Source organism: Olea europaea, chromosome 4 (assembly GCF_002742605.1).
Source record: "Olea europaea var. sylvestris chromosome 4, O_europaea_v1, whole genome shotgun sequence".
NCBI classification, from domain to species: domain Eukaryota; kingdom Viridiplantae; phylum Streptophyta; class Magnoliopsida; order Lamiales; family Oleaceae; genus Olea; species Olea europaea.
Genome location: NC_036240.1, coordinates 19,190,344 through 19,205,391, shown reverse-complemented (window position 1 = coordinate 19,205,391; position 15,048 = coordinate 19,190,344). Strand labels below are relative to the sequence as shown.

The following is a 15,048-nucleotide window of genomic DNA, read 5'->3' as shown; positions in this document are numbered from 1 at the left end:
GGGAGGGGGAGGGGAGGGGGAGAGAGATCTGTAGAGATGTGAGAAAAGTGTGAAATTTTTATGTTTGAGATAAAATTGTTACAAATTTTTGATATTTATATTTATGGCTTGAAATCTTTCAAAATCTACCTAATTAATGAAATCCTTTTAAATCAATTAGTTATCGACAACACCTAAATTTCTAAAGTACCTATTAAATTCTATATTGAGGATACCTTAATTTATAAGTATTTCTAAAAATTCAGATTGATGATACCTACATTTTAATGAATTAAATTTTAATCTAAATTGAGGACACCTCAATTTATATGGAGTTTTAAAATCCATCAAACTCTAAATTGAGGACACCCCCCTTAGTCAATATCCATTTTACTCTAATTTAGCCCAAAATATCCTCATTAGCAATTTTAAATTCTATGACAAGGACAGTGTTATACATATCATTAAAAGCTGTATTGATCAATAGTAACTTGATACATAATCTAAACTACGTATTTGAAAAAGTATCATGTCAATCATGCATTGAATACTCACTTCTCTCTATAATAAGAGCATTTTCGAAAGCTCTTTAAACATGAGATACTCTTTATTTTAAATAGTCAACCTTTAAAATTATACTTTAAGAGGCTTTTTAAATTAACATTTTAGTTTAGAGAATTGATTTGACTGTCCACTTACTTTCTAGAATTAAATGCATTCAATGTGTTTTAATTTTGAATATGGAAAAGTAATAATCTAATTTGGAGAAAAATCAGTTAAAATAAAATATAGAGAAAAATACTAAGAGCCTGTTTGAGCCACATTATTCCAAAAAAATGTATTCTTAAACAGTGATTTGACATCATTTCAACCACACATTCTTCAATAAAATAATATTACACGCAAATCGAAAACTTTTTCTTATTTTTTAACCACATTTTCTATCAATACACTATTCAAGAATGCATTATTACCAAAATAATGTGGCTCAAACACCCCCTAAATATCTTTTGGGATTAACAAAATGAAATGTTAAATATAAAGTGGTTGTTGGAATATTTCAAAATTTTAACTCTATATTTGTAGATACTCTCGAAATGATATTCTTTCAGTCCTATTTATATAGGTTTGTTTTGTTTTTCACAAGAATTAAGAAATTTTATTTAATATTATTGAAAAATCATTTTTTGTCAATAACTTGTTTAGTTTGTACAATTTCAAGTTAAGTGAAAAAATTAGTTATAACTAAACAAAAAATTAGTTATAACTAAAAATTAGTTTAGTTTGTACAATGCTTTTTTAAAAAAATAGAGATTTTCTTAAATATGCTTTAAATGGTAAATAAAACGATAAAGCCATATAACATAGGAAAATGGAAAATTGAATAACGCAAACTTTAACAGTAACACCATAACGTACGAATGCGTCCGGTACTGCTGCCTGCACCGTCAGAATTTGAGATGACTCCTCACTTCACCCCTCTCTCTCTCTCTCACAAACACCCACACACACACAAATTTCTTAAAATGACCTCTCTCAAAATCTTTTAATTAGTCGAAATTACTGGGTTTTACTGTTTTGGTTAACAATCTTTCAGTTTGATATTAATCTCTCTGTGAGCACGAGGCTGACGGTACTTTTTAAGTTTGCACATAGTTTACTATGTTAGATTTCTTTTTGATGTTTCTTTTTTAATCTTTTAGTGATGTTAATTTTGCCGTTTTTAGTGAGTTAGGGTAGAAGATGGATGTTGAAATTAAAATTATGTCTCTTTATTTGTTCTTTGTTTATTTATGTATTAATTTAATTTTCTGAAAAGAAGAGAATAATAAACTCAGCTGGGACTTAGGTTTTCAAATTTTCTTAGCCTGAATTTGAAGAAATCATAATTTTGAATTTTTCATAATGAGAAAATTTGCTTATTATCGTTATGTTTATCTGATTATTAGTAATATAGTTGTAAATTAGTCTCATTTATGTTTTCTTTTTTAATCAAAAGTTGTTTAAGCTTGAATTTGATGGAGTAACGGGCAAATTGGGAAAATTTTATTGTTTCCTAAAGTAAAAAGGAAGAAATGTTTCTTGAGGCATGCAATAGAAACTTTGGCTAGAGGAAAATCCATTTTACGGAGGATTTTTGTAAATGGCTCTATGTTATGATTATGATTTATTACTATATCTTACTTTGTATGCTGGAAGTGTCTGCTCTTTTCATCAATATAAGTAGGGGTGGGCACGGGTCGGTTCGGTTTGGTCGAACCGAACTGAACTTTTCGGATATCTAGTAAATTGAACCGTCGGGTCCAAATATAATTATGGAACCGTTCGGTTTAGTTCGGTTCCGTTTGGTTCTGTACTATAATTAATTTTTTTAACATTTATAACAACATTATATAAATACAACTAATAATACATTCAATGGTTTTGGAATGTCAGACACTAGTAAACTACCTTGTTCATATGATCGCTACGATCAAAGTTTCGGTTGGCGAAGGTCACAACTTTGATTGGAGGTCACAGTGTCGGCCGATGATTGTATAGGTTTTGGAATATTAACGAGGCTACGAGAGTTGAGACAACGTTATGCACTTTAGTGTTGGTGTTTAGGGTTATTTAGTGGATTTAATCTTGCTTGGCTAAGAAATGAAACAATAAAATGAGTAATTGGGCCAAAAATTAAAAAATTAGAAATGAAACAAATTATTGGGTCAAAAATTTGGATTTAAAAATCGTTAATTTGTTAATTTGTTTAGAAAAAATTAAAATTAAAATAATTTTATTTACTCAATATAAAAAAAATAAAAATTAGAAAGATTCGGTTCTTCGGTTCTTGGTCTAGAACTGAGAATCGAACCGTACCCGTCGATTCTCAATTCAGATACCCGTACGGGTATTTATTGACAAGAACCGTCTGGTTCGATTCGGTTCGGGTTCGGTTCGGGAGATTTGCCCTGCCCTAAATATAAGCTTCATGAGGAAGATACTACATACTGAATTAACGTTGTAGAAAATCCTCCTTTTGCAGCCAGGGTGCAACATAGGTCAACAGAGATGCAAGGGACGGGGCTTTATTAGAATTTTTGTAATTTTTTAGCGTTGCGTAATCATGTTTCTCTAAAGACGTTAAAAATTACTACTCTTGTTAGAGGGAAGTGTGTGTTCAATCTTGGGATGGATGCCCCATAACCTCCATTGGAAGCTGGGTTAGAATACAGCTCTTTGTTAGTGATTTTTTCTGTTGTTTTTTTAATGGTACTATAATTTTCAAATTCATGCAATTTTCAATTTAGCTTGGAAATATTTTTCATCTAATATTTGATTGCGTTCAAGTGATAAACTTGTTCCATCCCATGTGAAAATAATGGTCAAATCAGATTCAATTGTCAATTCATTTGCAGCTATTGTCTACGTGGCTCTCCAGAATTTCATTTTGATTTACTCTATGGTTTGTGATTTCTTCAAGCAACTTGCTTTTAAACGATTACATTCTGGAAACATTAGGAGAAATGGCTGGACAAGTTGTTTCAAATCGACCGACATCATTATTTGAGTTCGAGCTTGTTGAAGGTGATTCTGGTGACAGTAGTACTATCATAGCATCATCTAGCCAGATTAACCCATGGATCGACCCAGCAACAATTAAATTGAGGCACAGAATTGGAAGAGGACCTTTCGGCGATGTTTGGCTGGCAACTCATCATAGCAATACTGAAGACAATGAGTATCATGAAGTGGCCATTAAAATGTTACATCCGGTGAAGGAAGATAACATTAGAGATGTCTTGAGTAAGTTGGATAATCTGCTTTCCAGGTGTCGAGGGTTAGAAAACATTTGCTGGCTGCATGGACTTTCTATTATTAGTAAGAGAGTGAGTTCTCTGTTCAAAGTCTAGTTTTTAATTTTTCAAAAATTTACTAGGTTTCCATTTGTCTCTAGTAAGGGAAAAAAATGCAATAACCGCTCTATGTTTGTTTCCTTCTAGATTTGCATTGTTATGAAATTTTACGAGGGCTCGGTTGGTGACAAAATGGCTCGATACAAAGGGGGCAAATTGCCACTGACTGATGTTTTGAGGTGATTTTCGCTCATCTCATATTCTTGGACTTTATTCTAGTACAAAAAAATTTATTGCATTAGAATCACACAATCTTCATGTTTTTTAGCTATGGTTGTCTACAGGTATGGTGCAGATCTGGCTCAAGGAATAATGGACCTTCATGCAAAAGACATCCTTATTCTCAACCTTAAACCTTTTAACTTCCTTTTGAATGAGAATGACAGGGCCATTCTTGGGGACATCGGAATTCCTTATGTGCTTCTTGGGGTTTCATTAACGAATACAGAGATGACTCGAAGACTTGGTACTCCCAACTACATGGGTCCTGAACAATGGGAACCAGAAATAAGAGGTCCAATATCGTTCGAGACAGATTCATGGGGATTTGGTTGCAGCATTGTGGAGATGTTGACTGGCATTCTTCCTTGGAGTGGTAAATCAGTTAATGAAATGCATAATTTGGTTGTAAAGAAACAAGAAAAGCCACATATTCCTAGCGGCCTCCCTCCAGCCGTTGAAAATGTCATTATTGGTTGTTTTGAGTATGACTTCAGGAGTCGCCCTCTAATGGCTGACATATTTCATGCATTTAAGAGGTATTGGTTTTATATATTATTTCTTTATTGACAAAAATGTTTTTACTGAGGTTGCGAAGAGGGTAATCTAAAGCATTGACAAAAATGTTTTTACTGAGGTTGTGAAGAGGGTGATCTAAAGCACTTGCACTCAATGCCACGTGGGAACATTTTGGAAAAACTTTTTAAAGCATGCATAGTACATACTAAAGGTGGTTCTCAACTAGGATCTTTTGATTTCGTGAGCAAATACTAGTGGCATTTCCCTTGAACAATGTGCTGCATCTGCCTCGTGGGTTCAAACGACAAGGTTTTTGCACCTACCTTGCGGTGTCTCGGATTATCTTGATTCTCTCCAAATAAATATGAGACAATGTTTTATTGAATGAAGCATGTATACAATAATGGAAATGATGATATACTCTGAATTTGTTCATTTATCCAAATTAAAGATTTCGCTGGAAATTATTTAGAAATGATGCGTATAATCAATTAACCACAAGGCATAAGATTGCAATTTCTTATTCAGGAGCACATTTGTTCTGCTTCTGTATTAGGTTCCTGATACTGGAGAGGATTAGCATTCTTTTGGAAGGGTATTCAGGCTTCAAGAGGCAATGTCTTTATTTTTAGCTGACTTTTACTTTTACTATGTTCGCAGCTCACAAAATGCACTTTACCAGGATGGAGGCTGGATGGGTCTTGGAAGCAGAATGATTAGGGAGAAACCAGGTGGCAGTGGTTATACGGAGTGGTTCCTTGCGAAGGACCATCTCCAAGTAGGCGACATGGTACGATCTAGGAAGTCACTGGATTGTTGCAACCCAGAAAACATGGATGTCCCAGAGGGGACTGTAGTTGGTCTGGAACGTGACACTGATCAGGATGGATTTGTGTTAGTGAGGATACATGGAATCCACGACCCGATAAGAGTTCATGTTTCTACATTAGAGCGTGTCACATTTGGATTGGCTGCAGGAGATTGGGTTCGTCTGAAGAAAGAAGACAGAAAGCATTCACCTGTGGGCGTCCTTCATTCCATTACCCGTGATGGAAGTGTGGCTGTTGCATTTATAGGACTGGAGACTCTTTGGAAGGGCCGCTACTGGCAAAACCTTACTGTGTAGGGCAGTTCATAAGGCTGAAATCAAACATTTTTAGCCCCCGATTTGAATGGCCTCGAAAAAGAAATGGTGAGTGGGCAACTGGAAGAATTTGTCAGGTGCTGCCAAATGGCTGCCTCATCGTCAAGTTCCCAGGCAGACTAATATTTGGCGATGAAAACCGCAGCTTCTTGGCTGATCCAGCCGAAGTGGAACTAGTATCATTTGACACTTGCACCGCACTGGTGAAGAAATATCAAAATCTCGAAGATTTTCATTGGGCCGTCAGGCCACTATTGATCGCATTGGGTCTATTTACATCTATGAAGTTTGGCCTTTTCGTTGGGAGGAAAATTGGGAGATCAAAGAATAAAAAGGGACTGAATCATGGCATCCAAAATGGTCAAAATGCAGATGGCTCGAGTGCTGGCAACACTGCGTGGCGTCCTCCAAAAGTGGGAAATATTTTCGGATAAGGTGTCTACCGACAGGTAACTCCAGTTGTGTGATGCTTGTAAACTTCCTGTTAGTCATGCTAAAGATCATCAAGAAACTTTTCTCAATTTGGGAAAGCTGCACTCTACTCTGGGGTAACTCTTCTGGTGCTGAATTCAGGGTATTGGGAACACGTTATTGTAATAGATGGTTCTTTATATAATGAATCTGCTGTGTAATTCATCCGTATCTTCAATTTCCTGCAGTTTGTTGTCTGTTGGGTTTTATTTTCTTGAATCTTTAGGTCACATTATTAGTCGTATGCGTCCGCAAACCCAACTATTCTGTAGCTTTATAACACTACGATTTTTCTGTATCCAGAAATGTAGGGAAAATTTTTAAACCGTGCTATGTACCTGTTTGCCTTATTCTACCGAGAATCGTCTTTTGATAACATGTCTTATTCATTACTGAAAGCAAATAATAACAATGTTAGCAAACATTTTTGACAACGGCCATCTTAACTTTTATCATTTAAGTTGGGAGGTAACTGAATTCTGTTTAGTAAAGTTGTTTGATTGAAGAAAATAGCATTTGAAAGGAAGCATTTTCCTTTACAAACAGCTTCGTGCTCAAAAGAATTTTGAAATTTATTTTTCTAAACGAACGTGGTCTAGAATCTCAAGTCAACAAAAACAAATTGTGTCAATTTACACGACTGGGTTTGTGCTTCTTGCTTTGAAAATCAAGATTAAGTCAAAACTAACAAATATATCTTCTGTGACATGAGAAAAGTACAAATAGCATTATTCTTATATCTATGCAAGACAGGTAGCACATACAACACACAGGTTTCAATCAAAGAAGAAAAAATCATTGAGTAATCGGGGTTGCTTCACTTGTACATAACATAAAAGAGAAAAACAGTTAGAATTGTATGCATTGGACTGTGAAGTAACAGGGAAAAATGTCACACCAGATTACAACTCTCTACAACAAAGATTCATTCTTCAAATCCATTTATGGTGATTAAGGGGAACAGTAACTATAGACCTGGTAGATTTACAAAATTCAATACAATATTATCATTGTGAAACCTCATTTTGTACATTTACATCTGAAGGGGGTTCGCAATCACCTTTCTCAAGCGATTTTTTCAATTGAAGAGCATAAATAGTGGAATTCACCTGTTTTCTCAATACACCATTATCGATTAAGAAGGTCATCAGCATCCTCCTCAGCTCCTCATCCACTGAGCTCGTGTTATCATCCAGATTATCATCTCCATTAAAAGTTGAAGATGAGTAATCTGCATTCTCAGCTAAATGCTGCGCCTAAAGAATTTACAAAGCAATGTAAGCAACTAGTGCTGGAGAGACATATCCCCACCACACACACCAAAAAAAAAAAAGGGCAACAACAAAAACCTTTTATTTTAGAGGATTAAAAAACTGAGATGATCAATTGAAGAATCTCATGCAGCATACAGCACAAAATTATACTTCCCTACCATATCAAATAAACATGTGACTATTATCGCCAAAACAGAATACTAAATCCATCACCTTTTAACGGTAAAGAATTTAACCCAGAGGGGTATTCAACTCATTCACGAGCAAGAGGGATGATAACGATCCACATAGGGATGGCAAAGATATATATATATTTTTTATTTTATTTTATTTTATTTATTTATTTATTTATATTTTTTACTTTGTATTCTCGGCTATTTTGGGAGTTGGGCTAATATGCTTTTGGATTTGAGAATTAAAATGCTGAACTAGAGTGAATTTAAACAAAATTTGATTTTTTATTTTTTTTACACTAAAAATTGGGGTCCCCATCCCCGACCCACTGCCTTGTCAAGTGTTTGGTGGTTCAAATTGCCATCCCTAGATCCACAATAGAGGGACACAGGAGCAACCAATCTAAATCTGGGAGAACTATACACAATCTACACACAATGTTAATTGTACCAACTAGTGAAAAACCAGAATAGTTATCAGGAGATTTTATTTTGCATTTCTGCTTTCAGTTTAACAGTTTTGCCGCCCTTCCCTTCAGAAGTTTTAACATTTCTTCTACGCCAAATGCACCAGAGTCAAAATGTCAAGATCCATAACTCCCATTCTCTTAACTAAATATATTAAATAATTTTTTTTTTCCAACGACACAGAGAAAATATGAGGCATTTTAATCTAAATGGTCTTTTAGGGTGAAAGAGTGAGATTGTGCAATACCACTAACATCAGCAATACAAGAATTAACAGTGCAAGACTCCAGGAGTACCTCTTCGATTAGAAGGCCAATATGATTGTCAGATGTGGCTACAGGGTCTAAAGCGTTCGAATCCGATGGAATATCCACCACTAAATTATCTCCTGTTTTATGTATTACGTCATCCTGGCATTCCTGCAGCTGATTGTGAAGAATCTTGCACTTGTGTAGCAGCTTCCTCCAAGAGGTTCTTGCTTGCTCAGTTCTCTCAATCTCTTTTTGAAGGAGTTCCTGAACTTACACAAGGTTAAAAATACAAGATTAGTTTCTCGAGTGACATTACACTAATGCATATGTTTCTATGATCCATCCAATAAAACTGAAAAAGGGTCACATCTCCACCTGTGGATATACAGTGACTCAATAAAATTAATACAATGAATAAGGAGTCTTTGATTTTCTCGTCAGTTTTATCTTTTCCCCTCAAAAGAGTTTTCACATTGTAGGCACAACTGAAATTAACTCATGATTTATTGTGGATGCTTCAAGAAGACCATAAATGAAAGATAAAAAAAAAGGTGAATTAAGAAGCTTAGAAGCAGAACAAATATTGCAACTTCAGCAAGTTATAAGATTGAGAACTCTGCAGAATTCTAGACAAGAAGAAAAATTCCACGCTTTAAAATAAAGCAGCTAAATTATACCTCAGCCTCAGATTTTTCATTAAGCGATTGACTAAGTTGCTGCTTCAATTCTACTTGAGAATTTCTTAGAGATTTAACTTCTTTTACAAGAACTTTAATATCAGCTTTTGACTTCACTTCAAGTTCTTGATGTTTCTTCAACAATTCTTCAAGCTGTTGTTTTGTGGAATCCAGGTCCTGCTGCAATGCATCTTTCTCTGGACTGACAGATGCTTTAGTAGATATCGTATCTAGTTTTTGGCCCTGGAAAGAGTTCCATATTGATCTGAAATCATTCAGACTGAAATAATACTATAATGATATAAGATGTGTATTAGATAGTGTCTGGAAAAAAGCACATATAGATAACCTGTTGAGAGTTCAACTTCAACTCCATTTCCATTGATCTCCGCCTAAGTTCTTCCATGTCCCATTGCATTTGGGTGACTCTTTCCCTTTCAATCAAGATAGCTTGTTCAAGATTATCTTTACTATTTCGTTTAGTAGTTTCAAGGTCCCCTTCCAAATCCTTCACCTGGAGAGAGTTACAAAGCCAGCTTTATATTTAGCTGCAACCATAAGTTTATGTGGAATTATACAAGTATTTGGCAGAAAAAAGTTCGGTGCTGTATTTCCCAATTTATGTGCTCAGCAACTAAATGTTTGAGCTCGAGACTAAATATTCACTATACTTGCATATAGCCAACTAATCTCTAAGTCCCGCTCTCTTCCCCCCATGTTGGTCATCATCCTGGGAGGAAGTGACTTGTTTGCATTTACTTTGTCAACCAAAGGAACAGGTGGCACCATTACATTTTTCAGTCTCATACCTTACATCTAGCATTTTCCAGAACTGCAATTTCAATTTGTTTTTCCTATACTTTCTCGGCCCCATACCTTACATCCAGCATTTTCTGAACTGCAATTTCAATTTGTGTTTCCTATAATTACATTCTGTACTAAAAGTTATCTCATCTTTTCTTTGGACCATTTCTTTACATTCCTTTATTGGTAAAGATAAAATCTTTTACATGATTTGCTTTGCTTCACTTTAATTTTTATACATTCCACAAAATATATCAATTCTCAACAATAGTCCCAAGCATGAATTTGAAATAACAATGAAATGAAATAGCAGCAAGATAATAGCTATAATGTTCCACTACCTTTGTTGCAAGATAGTCTTTCACAGCAATTTCTTGATTTAACCGGGATATGAGATCCTCCATGTCAGTTTTGGCAGCGACCAGCCTCCGTTGCATTAACATAACAACCCTGTTCATCTTCTGGCGCTGATCCATTGGAAGAACCAGTTGTACATCATCTGGAAGCTGAAAATCTGTGTTTCCAAGAGTTCCAATGTTTCTCGAGGCCTCAGCCCCTGTGTAAATGTCAACAGGCGCATAACCATTTGAAATAGAAATTGCTGAATTTGACAATGTGCTGCCCCTTTGAGAACTCCTGTCACTTCCAATACTCTCACTTGAGACCTTTCGATTATGAAGACCAACTGCACCATGCTCTTGTTCTGAAAGAAGTCCCGACATATCCCCAGTTTGAAGTAAGATTCTAGAAGGACCACCAATGCTATTATTGTTCTCCACATTACTATGAATCTCTTTGGCATACAGTTTATGCTTTGGAAATTTTTCAAGTTGCTCTAAAATAGCCTGTCCCATAGACAAACCCTCATCGATATTTGACATGCCATACTTAACAAACTTATCCATAGGACTTGTTAAGTCGTCATCCAGTGATAGATCCTCTGTCCCAACTTCAGAGTTATCCCTTCCATGGCTTGGTGTTCCAATCTCAGATGTCTCGTAAGCAGTATCACTACCATAATCTGATGTCAATGCTGAACTACCAGCTCCCACAGACAAGCTCGAATTTGGATGAAACTGAAGAGGCTGGACTGCTGTAGTCACTGTAATATTTGAATCTGGACTATTCTGGCCATCTTCTTGGAATGCTGAAAAAGAATCGTAACAAGGAGAATTTATATAAAAACTCAAGATCAATGTGTTTGCTGAATTCAGATGACCAATAATATTGTGTAGAATGATTTTTAAAGCAAAACGTGTGCAATGCCAACACACATACATGATCTAGCAGCAGCTTCCAGTTCAAGGAAGGACGCGACTGCAGTACTTCTTGATAACTCAATGTCCGATAGCAACCTTGCCATCCATTCCTCCAGAGAATTCCGTCTCTGCAACAGAAGTAAGCGTTTGGATAACCTCGTCAACAAAAATCTGAGAAGCATAAATATGGCTGCCGGGTATAAAATCTCTATGTATCAGAAGAATTGCAAAATTCTCTAATAGATAAAACAAACAAAACAAGATGAATTGCAGTTCCTATAAGTTACAATAAGTCAATAGTCTGAAGGTATCAGATTGCACATCAACATAACTGTCAATGGCCATAATCAAGCTGAGAATGAGATCTTGTATAACTAGAGAAGCGTTAGATGTGGAGCTCTCCTTATCCATATTTAAAAAAAAAAAAATAATAATAAAAATAAAATTTCTAAAAGACATTACAACAGAAGCAAATTATAAGGTCTTCAATCTATGATATATCAAACACGTAATGTCAAATAATCTTGTTACCTCTTCCAACATTGCTCTAGTTTTCATTCGCAAGAATCCCTTTGGGGGGGCTGGCGGAAGGTTCATACGTGGAAATGCTCTTTTAAGCTGTAAGAGAAAGTGCATAATGATATGACACGTCATCAATTTTTTTTGGGAACTTCCATAAGACAATAAACATACACGCATAGTCAATTTCTAACATGTATATCATTTTGCGTGTTCCCCCCATAATCTATAAACATAGTAAATGAAAAAGATTGGGATACTCACTGCAGCATGCAGCTTCAAGAAATCATTAAATCTTCTTAATACGGTTCTTGTGGTTGTAATCCCTGCTGGTGATTGTATGCCGACCATTACCCTGTAAAACTGCGACTAACAAATGTTAGATGGTGGAAACTACTTCATAAAGTAAAGTAAAATTACAAGAAGATAAAAGTAAGATTTATTGATAATTTAAAGAAGAGAAACAGATCCTCTTCAAGGATAGGGCCAGGGACGCTCATTTTATAGTCAATAACAATAGAAGGAATAGATGAAACAATTTTCACCCTCTCACGTAAAAGAGATGATAGAAAGCATCAACTCACAAAGTCTTTAGAACTTAAATTACTACTGAAATGGACGTTCTCAGGAAATCATTGTGCTCATAAGTAACCAGATTTAATCCAATATTAGATTCCTAATTCAGCTCCAACCCTCAAGGCAAATGGAAATCCAAACCAGAGTTTAGCACTGAACAGTATAGAACTCTTTCCAAAAGATCATTTTTCCATTCCAAGAGAATCAAAAGAACTTGATTAACAAATAAAGCCGAGAAACTAACAACAAAGTGGAAGCCCCTTTTAAATTCAGCAAGTAATCCTTCAATTACTCTTTTCACTTAAGTGTGCAGCTATTTAGCAGTCCTGACGTAGCACAGAAGAATAGAATAAGGGAAACAGAACACAGTGATAGACTACAGAAACAGATTATTTAACCAAGAAGTGAAAATATTATCTCCAGCTCCTAAGTACTGTTCACATGCTGCAATGGGTGCAACAACCACTAGATTATATCACTTTAAACTAGTAAGGTATGTAAATAGAATCTAAATAAATAGTTCTTCTTAGTGATTCATGACAATTGATTAAACTCTGCATTTTACTTTGCCAAATTAGAAATAAATATGAATCAACATAGAAATCATAGAGAAAAGAAGTGCAACTTAAGATCAAAACTTCCACAGCTCCAACTAAGTATCAGGCATAAACACTTGAGGAAAAGCTCCCATTCTCTAGAGACCAGAATCATTTACATAAAGGGTTCCATACTTGGTGATAAGAGCACGTAGACAATATGATGAAATATAGTTCCACAAAAGCATTCCACAACAACATCCAGAAATGCAGAAATAATGAAGCACTGAAGAATGCTCATTCTACAGCAATGGATTCATTTCTATCTTGGTTCCATAGTAATAAGGGCCATAATACCTACAGTGATATACTATGCCAAGTAGCTAACATAACCTATCATAGTATAAGAAAATACATTCAATAAGATCAAGCTCACACGTACTCCCCATGCTTTAATATTAAACATTCGTCGGTGTGATATTCAATTTTTCTTCATTAGTTTGCACTCAGTTGCTGGCAGCTAAGAAGGTTATCACAAGACTACTATTACAATCATACAATAACAAGAGAAGATGATGCCAGATTGAACTACACAGGATAAAGGGAACTTCGTCTATGTTATCTTTCATATGTTCTCCATTTGCACAGAAAACACTGAAGAGCTGATTGATCAGTAATAAAATGAAATCCCCAAGCACAATTCATCTTTAACTTCACAAATTAATTCGTGTGTAATAAAAATAAGATTTAGGTAGTGAAGCATGTTGATTAACATTCATAGACATTTGCATGAAATGAACATTTAAATTACCACTATAGGGTCCGAATCTCTCGATTTCGCAAGGACAACCCAGGATGGTATTGTAACACAGTAACTCCAACCTGTGCGAGGATCATGAGGCCAAATAGTTTTGCTCCCCACCTGTGAAGCATTTGTACGATGTCAATACAAATCATAATCTTGATAGGGGTGTCGTTTGGTAAAACGTAGGAGAATCCCAGCAATAAAAATGAGTCAATCATCGAAATAGAGCAATCTAATTTTTAACTTAGAAGAATATTTATCAAAATTTCATTTAGTGATTAAGCAACTACAGATTTAATAAAGATAATGCATAAAAAGTTTCGAATAAAACTAAGAAAAATCGCTTGAATTTGAAGTAATAACATAATAGCAGCCCCAATGTTTTGGCCTTTACTTGTAGTCAGGACCCTTTCTCTTAAGAAGCTGAGCTCAAGTTCTCAATCAGAATTTCTTGATCCAATTTGCAGTCAAATTCAAAATTTCCAAGTTGAATAGTTAACTCAATTATCACAAACCACAAATCAGATTAAACTATCACAGAACTGAGGACTGCAAAATTTTCAATTTGAGCTTTCCGCTGTACTTGAAAAAGGATCGTACCAAATACTTCATCTGAAGTTGCAATTCATAATTGCTATTGTAGACCAAAAATCATTTTCCATTGTCAATAAGTGGCGTGAAAATCGAGAGTTTACGATCGTCAAGCAAACTTTGAAGATTAAAGAGCTGATCACATAATATAATATTATCGATCCACATTCTTCGAACTGAAATACACGTATGTTAAACATATCACAAAGTCGAGCAACAAAAAAATCAAAATAAGAAATCCAAATTTATTGGATGCCCAGATAAATCCAGATAGATCGATCGGCAATCAAATAATACCCAAATTCATCAGAAATTCATGGAAAATTACCAATCAAGAAAAGAATTAGTCAAAACACGTACCCAGTTACGAGGGGGAGGGCTCCAATCCATACCCAAAGGCAAAGGCGAAGTCCCGTCGTGCCTGTGCTTCGGAGCACTCATCTCCCCACCCCTCGATGCTCTATACTTTATTCAAAAACGATCACTTTTTTCGTTTACTTCTGTTATCTATATATAAATTTATACAACACATACATACGCAGAAATCTGTACAATAAAGTACGATTTTAGAGAGGGAGAGGCGGTGGCGGTGGTGGTGGCGCGTGATTATAAAGGGACACCTGAGTCGGTGATATCTGTCTTTACTTAACTATAGTTGAGATCATCCCATTCCTCTCAGAATTCTTAAAGCGTGCGAAATAAATAGCGATTTCTTTTCCAAAGGGGTGCGAAGTCCGGACAATAATCGGTCATAAGAATTTTCGGAAATCATTTTTTTAATTCTTTGAATCATTTGCATATAATTTTAGAAGTATAAGTGAAATTATTAATCACATAAATAATGAAAGTATAAATTACACACACGATACAACCCCCCCCCCCCCCCG

The 15,048-nt window shown here is 35.3% G+C and overlaps 1 protein-coding gene and 1 pseudogene across 3 annotated transcripts; one reads left to right on the top strand and one right to left on the bottom strand.

The window, feature by feature from the left end:
* Window positions 1–1,358: 1,358 nt before the first annotated feature.
* Window positions 1,359–6,583, top strand: LOC111393920 (annotated as a pseudogene).
* A 443-nt stretch (window positions 6,584–7,026) lies between these two features.
* Window positions 7,027–14,828, bottom strand: LOC111393919 (PX domain-containing protein EREL1-like). Of its 3 annotated transcripts, XM_023019694.1 has the most exons (10): window positions 14,522–14,824; window positions 13,577–13,687; window positions 11,918–12,016; window positions 11,666–11,752; window positions 11,154–11,262; window positions 10,217–11,022; window positions 9,421–9,585; window positions 9,072–9,314; window positions 8,440–8,658; window positions 7,027–7,484 (listed from the first exon to the last, which is right to left on the bottom strand). In XM_023019694.1, exons 1-10 carry the CDS (start codon window positions 14,600–14,602, stop codon window positions 7,236–7,238), a joined length of 2,169 nt encoding a protein of 722 aa, XP_022875462.1. In that variant the 5' UTR covers window positions 14,603–14,824; the 3' UTR covers window positions 7,027–7,235. The 3 variants fall into 3 exon arrangements, with proteins under 3 accessions (XP_022875462.1, XP_022875464.1, XP_022875465.1); XM_023019696.1 differs by lacking the exon at window positions 11,666–11,752; XM_023019697.1 differs by lacking the exons at window positions 7,027–7,484; window positions 8,440–8,658 and having other exon boundaries at window positions 9,066–9,314; window positions 14,522–14,828.
* Window positions 14,829–15,048: the final 220 nt, after the last annotated feature.